The 13,329-nt window shown below is 43.6% G+C and overlaps 1 protein-coding gene across 6 annotated transcripts in view; it reads left to right on the top strand.

Moving 5' to 3' along the window:
- utrn (utrophin) overlaps positions 1-13,329 on the top strand; it is a 152,697-nt gene that overhangs the window by 15,518 nt on the left and 123,850 nt on the right. For 5 of the 6 annotated variants that reach the window (XM_072361730.1, XM_072361728.1, XM_072361729.1 and 2 more), the window contains 16 exons: positions 400-461; positions 1,000-1,092; positions 1,707-1,784; positions 2,733-2,825; positions 3,419-3,591; positions 4,505-4,620; positions 4,935-5,107; positions 8,713-8,943; positions 10,114-10,295; positions 10,716-10,866; positions 11,162-11,281; positions 11,474-11,575; positions 11,805-11,912; positions 12,081-12,260; positions 12,862-13,019; positions 13,118-13,241. In XM_072361730.1, the coding sequence (XP_072217831.1) occupies positions 400-461; positions 1,000-1,092; positions 1,707-1,784; positions 2,733-2,825; positions 3,419-3,591; positions 4,505-4,620; positions 4,935-5,107; positions 8,713-8,943; positions 10,114-10,295; positions 10,716-10,866; positions 11,162-11,281; positions 11,474-11,575; positions 11,805-11,912; positions 12,081-12,260; positions 12,862-13,019; positions 13,118-13,241 (2,144 nt within the window). The remainder of the gene's footprint in view (positions 1-399; positions 462-999; positions 1,093-1,706; positions 1,785-2,732; positions 2,826-3,418; positions 3,592-4,504; positions 4,621-4,934; positions 5,108-8,712; positions 8,944-10,113; positions 10,296-10,715; positions 10,867-11,161; positions 11,282-11,473; positions 11,576-11,804; positions 11,913-12,080; positions 12,261-12,861; positions 13,020-13,117; positions 13,242-13,329) is intronic. The other variant, XM_072361731.1, reaches the window with a different exon arrangement.

A 13,329-nucleotide genomic window follows, 5' to 3' on the forward strand; every position in this document is an offset into this window, starting at 1 on the left:
GTACAGTTGGATTCTGGGGGAACAATATAAATGGGTATGGGTGTGTGCGCACATGTGCAAATAGGTTCGGTGTGTCAGCTTTACTTCTGACAGTTTGCACCCTCTGACATTTTGGACACATTATAAAAAAGCCCTCCTATCTACATTTTGTTCCTGTCATTTTCTGATGGTCCAGCCGCATTGATCTGGATGCTTTTAAGCTGTAATTGCCTCCAGCTCCGATTAACATTCACCAGCATGTCAGTGTGAGAGTGAGTTAGACCTGAAGGGAAGTTTGTTCCTCAAATAATCAAACTGAAATGGACATTTAGCGGTAGCAAAGTTCTTTGCCGTCCCTCATAAGACTGATTGCACCTTGTTTCAATGTCCGTTTCTTTGTCTTTCTTTCTTTGTCCACAGATGAGCACGATGCAGTACAGAAGAAAACGTTCACCAAATGGATAAATGCACAGTTCTCCAAGGTACTACAAATGACTCTCCTCAACCAAGTTCTGTGCTTGTTTTTATTGAGGCACACTACAAAATGTGCCTGTTTTCTCCGAGCCAGGCAGAACTTAAAGGCAAGTCTCGTGACTGTATGCAGGCTATCGGCGCCTTTTTGAAAGGGCAAAAGTTACACATCTGGAAAAGCCCCATCAGTGCTGAAAGGTTTATACTGGTTTAGAGCATATGCTCCCTCGGATCTTTTCCAGGGAAGGCCTTTCATATTTCAGCAACACAATGCTAAACCACTAAGACAGGAGTCCGGGTTCTGGACTGACCTGCTCGCTGTCCAGCAACTGGACGCTACGGAGGGGTCAACATGGGACCTGTCCAAGGTTTATTGAGACGTGTTGCTGCCATCAAATTCAAAATGAGGAAATATTTCTCATGAAATAGTAAAACGTCTCACTTTTCAACTTTGACAACCCTCTTTAGTCTAAGTGCCATTTCTCAGCACCTGTCTGTTAATATTCTTGTGGATTTCAATCTACCTGTTGCACTGTTTTCTCCTCTCAGGCGGGGAAGACGCCCATCAAAGACATGTTCTCTGACCTGAGGGATGGGAGGAAGCTGCTCGACCTGCTGGAGGGTCTCACCGACGCTGTCCTGGTGAGTTTGCCATCCTGTGATTATGTAACGAGCCCCTTCACCCGAGAACACCTCGAGATTTGTTTAAATTCCTTGTGATCGTATTCTTCAGCATTAATTCTTTTTTTTTTTCTTCATTCATTGGTGTCATCTCTCTGTTACCCCTTCAACAACATATCATCTTTCTTGCACCTGCGGTCAAACTAAGTGCCAACTGTCTCTTTGCCATATATGCTGACACACACATGTACGCACTCTCTCTGCGACGGCATACTAATGCTATAATTGGGTGCTAATGAGTGTTTTGAGGTATGTGAAGACTTAAAAGGGATTTTCAGCTGGCAGCTATTCACTCCCTGCCATTCTTGCCATAAGTTGGCCTGTGGACCCTGCTGATAGGGCAACGGGTGTGATGAATGTAGGGTGCGAAACACTATGATGAGTGATGGCACACTTTTGAAAAGAGCTAAAAAAAGATTTAGTGTAATTTAAGATGAATATATTCACTCTTCGGTCCGGAACTAGTGCAGAGAACAAAACAAACGCGGCTGATCCTTCACGATTCGGCCTCATGATTAGCTTGTGAACTGTTGACGAGCTGTCAGCTGATCCATGCTGCGTTTCCTCTTCCTCAGACCAAAGAGCGAGGTTCCACCAGAGTGCACTCTCTCAACAACGTCAACAAAGTACTTCAAGTCCTGCATCAGAATAATGTGAGTACACCTGGTGTTTTTTGGTGCCACCGGCTCCCGTTTTAGTGGAAGCTGCAACGTGTCTCTTGAACAGGTGTAATTAGGTGGGGAGTTTGCAGGGTTTCGTCACAACCAAACTGAGGGAACCATAATAGACGGCGTAATTATCTGATCGTGTGCTTTGTTAAAGTAAACGAATGTCATGCCAAGACATTTGCTTCATGTTATCCTGTTCTTTTCCATTAGATTTGTTTGTTTTTTATTTATTTATTTTTTTTGTCTGTTGGCCTTCCTCTCCTCTTCACCCCATCACCTCCTCCTTTCTGACCTCTGCTGTGGGACATAAGGGGGAGTCTGGAGTTTGCATGCAAACCCTGCCAGGTCCACTCCTGTAAGAGCCAAAAATACTCTCAGCTGGCTGCGAGTTCCCATGAGCCGTCTGACTGGAAAGAAAATGAAACGAGGCCCGAGGAAGTAATAGACGTGAAAATGGAAAATTACAAATAGAAACTGGAAAAATTCATGAGGTTGTCCCTACTTTTTGTTTTCCATTGGTGCATAATGAGCCACCTGATGAATTAGATTTGTTTGCTTCAGTAAACGGCTAATCTTGCTGTTTTGTAACAGCCGCCTGGGTTTATACATAAATCTGCTGGTTTGTTTGTGAGCTTTTTCGGAGTGATACGAAGAGACACAGAAAAGCCAGTGATACAGTTGCGATGGAGGCTAATTGGAACAGGAGATGGATCAGAAGTCACTTCATAGTTTGAGCAAACGCCTGATCTCATAATCCAGTCTGTGCTCGGATCCTCTGGAATATTTACATGTAATCGCTTCAGTCTTGGCTTCACTTCACATGAAGACCTGCACACTTTGATGGTCACACTGGAAGAAGTATGAGTGGAGTGGTATGACCACTGTGATTGGTTGAAGCGCACTGGTTATTTCTTTTTTATTATTTTTTTTTAGGTGGATTTGGTAAACATAGGAGGAACAGATATTGTGGATGGGAACCACAAACTGACCCTGGGACTCATCTGGAGTATTATCCTTCACTGGCAGGTGAGCACTTTGCACGCATCGCTCAGTCTCATTAATGTTTGCTTTATTAACTCGCCGTCCGCTGATGTTCCGGAGGGACCTGAAAAACAGATGATGGAAACTCCGTGTGGATGTGCACACACGCATGAATGCATGTAAACACGCTTGTCTTCCAGCGCTTTGTCCGTTTGACCTGTTGAAATGTTGAACACAGATAATCATGAAGTTCTATCAGAAGGATCCTGACTCTTGTTGTCCTTCCAGTCCCTTTATGTTGCATCAGACTAAGGACTTAGTTTGAAACAGGAAAATTTCCACCAAAGCCTTTTATTTTTGTAGTTTTATTTTGAAAGTTTAAGCAGAAGTTGGTGTGTTTTGAAAGGTAAAATGACACATCTATGTGTGTTTGGGTGTCTGCTGTTGTGCATGTGCTCGTTCTTCATTCATTTCTTATTTTCTATAACTCATCCTATACACATTTTGAACATTTTTGACGGCCGCTTTGGGGATGAACAGAGCAGCTGATTTAACACTACAGTTCGGAGAATGCCCGATTTTACACGTGTGAAAACGCCAGCTGTTCAGATCCCTATGAAAGTGTCGGTCTCCTGTAGGTGAAAGACATCATGAAGGACATCATGTCCAATCTGCAGCAGACCAACAGTGAAAAGATCTTACTGAGCTGGGTACGACAGTGCACCCGCTCCTACCCAGAAGTCAATGTGCTGAACTTCACAACAAGCTGGGCCGACGGCCTGGCACTCAACGGCATCCTCCACCACTTCAGGTGAGAAGTAAACGGGCACATCTGGGGGGGGTTACGGGAACAAAAACGATTTATTTAGCAGCTAAACGGTTGTATTCTCTTATCTTTTCTCTGGACGTGCGGTTTTGTTTTTGCATTTAGTTGCATTTAATTGTATTGAGTTGCTGCACTCTAGTTTTTCTGAGCATACTCTGAGGCTCTTTATTTGAACATTAGTGTCTCTGAAATGAATTCTGCTCGATGGAAACATCGCAAATGTGACATCTGTCCTTTTGTATTTTGTTGTAAATCATGTCCAACTACTGTCAGTGCAGTGCTATTTAAAAGATTTATGAAATCCGATTTATGAATTCCTGTGTGTGTGTGTGTGTGAAGGAGAGAAGCTGCAAAAGTGGCAGAAGGTCAATGTTGACAGGGGCAGCATCTGCAGGGTGTGTGTACACTGCTTGACTTGTTCTGTTTGGGCCTGCCATGTCACTGTTTGCTCACGTTTGTGTACGCCTACCCTGTTGTGTAACCCCTTGTCCTTACCAGTGACATCAACACACACACACACACACACACACACTCAGGCATGTGAGTTGTGAGAAAGGCCTGTGTTAGTTTAGACCTGGGCCTGGGGTTTAGGTGGATCAGTGAACACACACATTCCACGACCAACTGGCCTCAACAAAAGTCCCCCCCGGCACTGCTCAGAGTCGTGTCTTGTCTGCACACAGCCTGCCCTGTTTGTGGATGGTTTGAACATCCATACGCTTTGTTTCGGTGGTCGACATATCCTCATAAACTTTGATCAAGCCACTCAAAACTATTTGTAATATTTCTCTCGGCCAAGAGCTTCGTGCGCTGTCCTTGTTTTCAGATTTGTTTGTAAATTCTCTCATACTGTAACGCTGATAGAGTTTTTCTCACCCCCTTCTCTTTGTGTCCTCAGGCCAGATGCATTCAGCTGGGATAAGGTGGTCAAACTGAGCCCTGTGGAGAGACTGGACCACGCATTCACTGTAGCCAAAGACCAGCTAGCTATTGAAAGGCTTCTGGATCCTGAAGGTACTATTTTTCATTTTATTCAACGGCATTTTCTCGTAGCTGGACAGTAGTTAGTTTAGTAGTTGAAGATGGATTGTTGTCCTAACTTTCCACATATGAAAACACAGTCTGTGATAATACTTTTAAAGCTTCAACCTGCTTTTTGTCCCTACTTTTTCCCCTTCCATCCTTCCATGCTGTCTAATCTCCCGTAAACCTTAACTGATATCGCACATTTTCTTTTACCCTTTGTGCAATTTTCACGCTCAATTTGTATCTTGATCTTTCTGCCCCGCGTCTACCTGCCACCCACTGTCTTGCTGCCTCTGTCTCAGATGTGGCGGTGCAGTTACCAGACAAGAAGTCCATCATCATGTACGTAACGTCGCTTTTCGCCGTGCTGCCCAAAGATGTGAGCATGGACGCTATCAGAGAAGTGGAGACCCTGCCACGCAAATACAAAGTGGAGGCTGAGGATTCGGGTCCAGGGCTCAAACTGCAGGTGAAAGTACGGTGCAGCTCTTGCTTCATCTGATATTAGAGGGTGTAAGCTTTTTGATTTAGTGAGAATCTCTTGTCCATTTTCAAACTCTTTTCACACATGGTTGCATCCTGGTGTTTTGAACACGCATAAAGAATATGGATTATAAATTACAGCTGACATCATAGGGGTGGCAGCTCATCAGTCGTGCCAGACTGAGATGTCGACGTAAAAACTACCAAAGAGGTTTTTGGTAGAAGCTGTGTTTCAGTCTGTCAGGTTTGATCTGAGGAGCTTAAACAGATATGTCCTGGCTGTGTTCGGTTTTATTTTACTCCTCCCACAGGAGGTGCTTCAGAGATGTTTATTGTGAATGCAGCCAACAATCAAGGCTTCTTCGCTTGATTGAGGACCGACGTTCATACTAAATAATTCGAATGGTGGTCACTAAAAAGGCTCATCAAATGGGCTGATTGTGCGCGTTTCTTTTTTTTCTTTTTATAGATTTTTAATGGAGAACAGAGATTAACCATCTCAAGCAAATCCTGTTAGAGCCTAATGCAGTTACTCAGAACCTGAGTCCAGTTACTATTATTTATTTTGAGTAATTGAAGCTTCGTATCCACGTCAGATCCCACACACGAGTAAGTAGTAGAAACAAAACAAGTTGCAGTCACCTGGTCATGTCAGCGTCAAAAATGAGCGACCTGCAGACATGGAACCTCTGGCCAGCAGTCAGGGTGTTCTGTTTTTAACCTTTAACCTTTTGAGACGGCCTAAAGTCATTTGCACATGGCTAATTAGCATATGGATACAGACACCATTACCAGTGTTGCAGTGCAACTGGTGACAAATATGGGGATTGTATGGCAATTTTTTCTTCATTCTATTTCACAGCGATGGATCAGCTGTTTCCAAACCGTTTCATGTCTCCATCTAACACTTATGATAGAATGTTGTTTAAATAGTGTATATTAGTAATTCATGCTACATTATAAATCAAAGGCTTCAAATTCTCCCAGCAATCGGTGATTGATGATCGGCCCCAACAATCCTGATCGGAGCACCCTTACCAACAATGTCTTTTCTTGTTTTTTACAACATGCCAGCGGTCGCTATAAATGTGGAACCAATTCGCTGCAGAACCGCTTATCAAAAACAAGCCGAGCTCTTCATAAGACATCTGCATGCTGCATTTGGGCCTCGCTGATGTAGGCACACTGGTATTTTTTGGAAAGGGGATAGTCCAACTACTTAAACGACTCAAAAGCCGGGGTCGCAAAACGGAAAATAAAAAAGCAAAACCCTCATATCTGCTTCAAGTTTCGCCGCTGCGCTTTGTTTCTAAATGCATACAGTTTAAAGGCCACGAGCGGCACTATGCGCACGCATAAGGAACATTGTAGACTGTGTGTTGCTGGACAGAATGAGTCACTCCCACTCTGAAAAAAAAAGAAAAAAAGCAGTCTCCTTCATTCTCTCCAGCCATGCTTATGAAAAGCACAGCAGGCATGGGCAAATTGGGAGCAGAGCCATGACTCACCCCTCTGACATTATCCAACAGACCGAGCTCGAACTGCATGTTGGAAACACCAAGCTGTAAATGGATGGAGGGATAGATTGGTGGGAATAGGAGTGTGGACAGTGTTAACAGAGAAGGTTTTGTCAGCATTAAAGTCAGCGTGCTGGGGAGCTTCTGTCTGTGACTGATGTGCACGTAGATAAATCGACTACCCTGCTGTTAACTTATGATTGTAATCAGTGCACAGCTTTGCTTTATCCTAATGCATGCACTTCACTTATTTAGATATTAAACTAATAAAGGAAATAGGAAAAAAAATAAACCCATTAACACGTGCTTACTTCATGTTCTTTAGCTTTGGAGCCTCTCCCAGCCTGCTGGGCTTTTTGATGGTATACAGCCGTGGGGCTGCTCCTTCTAGAGGTTTTTACCCAGAAATGAAAAAAGATGCCAAAACCACCTCTTAAGTTTTTATTACCCAAGGGCAAATATTTCACATGTCCTGGAATGGATGCTGGAAAATCTTTTTAAATTGTGTTCCGATCGGTCCAACGAGAGGTTTACTTTCCTGGCACGTTTTTTTTTTCTCCCCATAGGAAGTGATGCGTAATGCTGCTGGTAGGAAAACTGAGTGCAGGAATAAGAAAGGCCCTTTGTCTTGATGACTGTGTTTAGTTTTTCCCCACTTTAGTTTTAGATTGCGGACCATGACTGCTTTCAGTGCTGATCTTACCTTCAGGTTTACATGTAATAAAATGGGATTCCATTACTTCCTTTTACATTGTACTGCTATTGGTTGCAGGCGCACTGGTGCTGTGTAGTAAAGCATTACATGCATCACTACCTGCTGAGACTGAGTCGAGCAAATCATCTGGTGATGATAAAGTGTTCTGTTGAGGCAGGCCGCAGCTATTTTATCGCCATTCAAGTCAATAAACGGGACAAGGCTTCAGTGCTTCTCTTTACTTTTCTCCCTGACAGCACACACTGCCATGACACTCGGGCTTCCAGTGCTTTTGTAACATATTCCAAAATACCCAAAAGGTCACTGAATATTTTCAGCGGGGTGACCTTTCCTGAGCTTGCTACACAGGCTTTACCACTGTGTAACTTCAGCCTGGAAAACAAAGGCCCATTTAACTCGTTGCTGTACGAGTCTCTACACACCCATTAGCGTTTCTGTTAGCTTTGACTTGGCATGGCTGCCACTGCAGACATTTCACCCAGTTCAGCTCCAGACAGAGACGTTGCGCTCCGTCAAGATTTCCCTTGCGTTCCCCTCTCAAAAGTGGAAACATGGAGTGGTTTATCTGTCCTGCTGGCAGCAAAGGACGGTGCATCACCCTGTGATGTTTAATAGCTCAGAAATATTGATAGAGTTGATGATTGACCTAAATCTAAATCAACATGCTGGAATGCTTGTATAGAGGATGCATTGAGTCTTAATATAGCTGCTTTCTTTATGATGGTGAGATTTAGGAAACTGAAGGAAAGTGGGCATACAGTCTTTTAACTAAATGTTTTAGTATGTTGACTTGACACAGGCTTTTCTGCTCTCCTGAAATAATTTTTGCCTCAACTAATCATGTCCAGGTATTTTTAGACTCCGCCATCCATTTCCCTGACTGCACACTCAAATTTATCCTGGATGCAGCTGTGTTTCAAACTTTGTGCCATTCCTAAAATTAGGATTGACCTGCTTATCGTGCCAGGGGCACTTCCCAGCATCCCAGTAGGCCTGCAGTTGTTTTTTTTTTTCTTTTTTCTTAACAGGGAATGTCCCTCTGCATGCTCCACAGCTGCACAGCCCCCTCCTGGATGCCTGAGTCTATTTTAAAACTTGTGCACAGATGAAATTATGAGTTTAAAGGACAAATGCTTTGCCATATTCCACCGGCATTGTTTTCCTGGGAGCTGTACATTAGCCTTTCGGTTTTGTAGTGAGTGAGTTTTAATGTGGCCATGTGACCGTGGGAACCATTTTTCTTTCAGTATACAGCTCTATCCATCTTGTTCAATTCTTCCAAAGTAAATAATACACAGTGCAGTTGAAAACTTTGTCTATAATTTTGGCAACTCATACTTTTTCCCCTTGCCTGATGTTTCTCAGAATGTGCCGATGGAAGAGGCAGCCGGCAGCCCTCGCCCTGAGACCCCCAGAACCCTGACCGAGACCGAGGGAGGAGTGGAGGGCAGCCTGCTGGAGGTGGACCTTGACAGCTATCAGACCACGCTGGAGGAGGTTTTGACTTGGCTGCTGTCGGCTGAGGACGCACTACAGATTCAGGACGAGGTGTCGGACGACGTGGAAGACGTCAAAGAACAGTTTCACACACACGAGGTAGTTGAACAGCTTCACGCACACGCAGAGACACTCAACCACACAGACATACAACCTCTACAGCTCTTTCTTTTTTACCCGTGGCCCCTATTTCAGCATGATTAATGCTTCTGAAAAAAGAACAAATAGATAAAACTCAGATCCGAGCCAACATTGTGGAATTGAGTGTCAAGTTGAGTTATGTTTTTGAGATACACTAGACATACAAGATACTATTTGCTTGTTATCTGAATTACACACAAGCCTTTTGGCTGAAAACGGTCACAACAGTATTTATCTGATAGAGGCCTCCCACAACTAGAGGTACAAGCTCTGTACATGTTGGGAATGCCAGGAATTCTAAGAACAGTGGCGCGCAGCACTTCATGGTGCCCTGGCCCAGAGCTTACGTGCTCGCTTGACAAGGCGTATTTTCAAGGTTTTTGTCTGTGCATGTGTGTAAAGGGGCTTTGGCTGGATTCCCTTGGCTTGAAATGTGGATATTTGTAAAGTTGAATGTCTGGAATTCAGGTCAAAGCAGAAAGCTGGTTGTGAGACGGAGAGCAACAAGACCTTTTTTAACAGCCAGGCTTTTCAGGAGGCCTAAAATAAAAATCAGCCCACTTTGTTTCGGCCTTGTTGTTCCCTTACGTTAAACTGTAAAGCCTTGTGAAAAACTCCTGGAACTCTTGGAAATGGACAATAACTCAATTCACTGGCTTTCCTCTTGCTAAAATGACATAAAAGCAAATTCTTCATCAGTTTTCCTTCCTTTTCTGTTTCACTGTTGGCTCGTTTGCCAGCTCACCCCTCAGTTTAGGCTTCAGCCTTGTCCGACTGTTGCCACAGCAACATTTACAAATACAGTGCTGCAGAGAAGACGAGCCCGGCTCGAGCTGAGAACCATGAAGTGATATACTGAGTGAAGGGAGTGGTTGGGAGAGAAGTAGATCCAGATGTTGGCATGTTGGTGCCAAGTGCAGACATGGAACCTCAGATTATTAGTCATGTTTGAATAATCTGGCCTAAGATGCTCATGTATCTACAGTCTTATAAATGCAATTGTGTGCATCTTTTAAATATTTGCTGTCTTTCTGTTTTTCGGGTATGTTTAGTTTCCAGGTTGCAGTTGTGTGAGCAGAGATTTGCTGTAAATGTATCATAACAAATGTGCTCCATCTTCCTCTTAAGGCCTTTATGATGGAGTTGACGGCCCATCAGAGCAGCGTGGGTAATGTGCTGCAAGCGGGTAACCAACTTATTGCCCAGGGCAACCTCACTGAAGACGAGGAAGATGAAATCCGGGAGCAAATGAGCCTCCTCAACTCTCGCTGGGAGAGCCTCCGAGTGGCCAGCATGGACCGCCAGGCCAGGTATGTCCTTCATTTCCTTTTTTTTTCAAACACTTTTATGTGAAAGCGATATCTGATGAGCTTCCAAAGCCCAAAAACTCTTAATCATGCGTGTTATTAAGGTTTTGGATTCTTCAGAAACAGACCTACTCAAACACACACACATAAATGCCATTTGTTCATAAGTCACATTCATGGTGTCCACTACATCACCTGCTGACCCTGATTTAAATTACGAGAGCCTTTCGGTGATGTGACTCATCTTCTGTGGCGTGTGTGTGAATAGCATCGACGCTCACTGCAGTGTTTTGTTCAACTGTTTTGCAGAAGTTAGAAGTCCATTAAAGTTGAGATGCAGTGAAACCCTGTCCTGCTTTCATTTCCGTTCCACCTCTATTTGCTGCTGTTTTTTGCTCTTAATGTCTTCCCCTCACTTTCCAGGCTCCATGAAGTCCTGATGGATCTTCAGCAGCAGCAGTTGCAACAGCTTTCTGATTGGCTGACGCTGACAGAGGAGAGAATCAAAAGGATAGAAACAGAACCGGCAGCTAAGGACTTGGAAACCTACAAAGAGCAAATAGAACAACACAAAGTGAATATAGTTTCTCATTTAAGCTTGCTTTTGTGCAAATCTGTGTGATTAAAACGATGTAGAGAATCTGTTCTTTATGTTTATCCAGGTGAATGTGATACATGAACACATTTTTTGTCTTCTTGTCCTGAAACACGCCTGTGTTATGATCGTGGTGTCGCGTGTTTGGTCCTGCCGTTCTGATGAGTCATGAACTGTCTCCATGTGGTCACAATTACCCGAATAGCTTCTCTGCCAGCTTAGTTAATGGATAATTTGTGACCACGCTGAGTACCGTGTTTGTGTTCCTGCACAGGAACTTCAGAATGACTTGGAGGCGGAGCAGGTAAAGGTCAACTCTCTGACACACATGGTGGTCGTGGTGGATGAGAACAGCGGTGAGAGTGCCACGGCTGCCCTGGAGGAGCAATTGCAAGTAAGCTGCCTGGCTTTTTGATTCAAATATAAAGGGTCCAGACCCTGAAGCTGACACTGCATGCGTATGTGACAGAGTTAAGTTTTTTTGTAACTCAACTCTCAAATGCTGGCACTATGTTGAAGATGATGTCAATTTATTTGGGATTTGTGTCCGAATTATTATAATTGTTTTCTTTTAACTTGGATTCAGTCTTTGGGTGAGCGCTGGGCTGCTGTGTGCCGCTGGACAGAGGAAAGGTGGCACAAGCTGCAGGAAATCTTCATGGTTTGGCAACAGCTTCTATCGGATCAGGTGGGATATATGTATATATATATATATACCCTCATATTGCACAGTACTCGTCTTTTCCTCCCATTTAAATGGCAAAGGTCTTGCGAGTGCACAGCAAGTCTTTTTTTTTCTTTCAGATCCACTGTTCTCAGATGAATCGAAGTGTTTTGGTTGAAAGCATATTTTAAATAGTTAACTTCCTGAACTTAAACAAAGGAAAAAATACATATTTTTTTCACTCTTTCTGCAGAATTTGTTTCGAGCGTGGTTGGCTGAAAAAGAGGAGGCCTTAAATGAAGTACAGACCAGCAACTTTAAAGACTCCAGTGAAATCAATACAAATGTCCGCCTGTTAGCAGTAAGTCAAGGACTTATTCTTAATAGCTTCTGCAGTTGTAGCATTTGCTAAAAGCTAAATCGAACCATGGAAGTGGAACCGCTTTCTTGCTTGTTCAGCCGGAGCTGCAGCGACAGCTACCAGTAATGTATTCAGTTAATTTGACTTTCTGCATTTCGCTCTTTTCAGATTTTAAAGGAGGACATGGAGAAGAAGAGGAGGACTCTGGACAAGCTGTCTGATGCAGGGAATGATGTGATACAGCTGTTGCACAGTGCCGAGGCAGGAGCCAAGATCGAGGCAGACACAGAGGAGCTGGCCCATAGATGGGACAACCTGGTGCAGAAGCTGGAAGATTGCTCATTTCAGGTGTGTGCCAGGCATTTTCGAACTATTCTTTGCAAGGCATGCATAATCTATCAGAGCCTATGATATTGTTTTACGATAAACAGTGTGGAACATGCCTGGAAAAGGAGCGCCTGTCAAATCATCAGAGTTTATTGTAGTTTAATTCAATCTGCTTCAGCCATTGTTGGAGAGGCTGTTTTTTTTTTTCTTTTTTAAATGTTGGCCTTGAAATACTCAGCTCTAATCAGCTTGAATGAAGATGATAAACAGTAAAGTTTTCCCAATAGTTACATAGCACGAGGGCCTGAAAACGTGTTTAGAGAGATGTTTTTGGCCTCTGCAGTTGCCAGGATGTAAAACAAAAGAAAGGGAAGTAGGGTAGAGGCAGGCCTGTTTGTTCTCTCAGGGTTAATTTAGGGAAAATGAAAAATAACTTCTCCATTAGAGATGTTCTAAATATTAGTCTTAGTTCAGTGTAACAAATTGAAAACATCAAGTTGGATTTAGTTTGAACACCGAGCCATCCAAGACATTACAAACATGGAAATGTTTCTTTGTTGTACGTGTAGTTTCTCTGGTTTGCTGTTGTTTATTTCTGTTTCACCATCACTCTAACTCCCAGGTAATGGAAGCTGTGGCGGACGCTGGGATGACTCAGGTGGAAGAACAGGTCGTCGTGGACACGGTTGCCGTGGCCGCTTCGGCTGTTGACCAGGAGTTGGCCCCGCCTGCTCCCCCCAAGAAACGGCTGTTGGAGACGGACACAGAAGTCAGAAGAATGTAAGAACTGTGACTCTAACGCTCCACATCTACGTTACCGAAAAAAGATGTAAGAATACCAAGCTTACAAACACTAAAGCGCAGGTTGTGTTCGGCAGATTTGAAAATAAGATTTCTGACTTCCTGAGCTGGTTTAAAACATGGAAGATGTCCGCTCAGGCTTTGGCCTCCACGCACCCTGACACTACACCTGATAGCCCAGACCTGAAAAAGAAACTGAAGGTAAACCTGCTGGCGGTACGACTTCAACAGCTTAAACTAAAACTAGTATAATAAGATAGTTTGAGAACAACACTGAATTATCTGTTGA

Source organism: Leuresthes tenuis, unplaced genomic scaffold (assembly GCF_036924035.1).
Source record: "Leuresthes tenuis unplaced genomic scaffold, fLeuTen1.0.hap1 SCAF_13, whole genome shotgun sequence".
Classification (NCBI taxonomy): domain Eukaryota; kingdom Metazoa; phylum Chordata; class Actinopteri; order Atheriniformes; family Atherinopsidae; genus Leuresthes; species Leuresthes tenuis.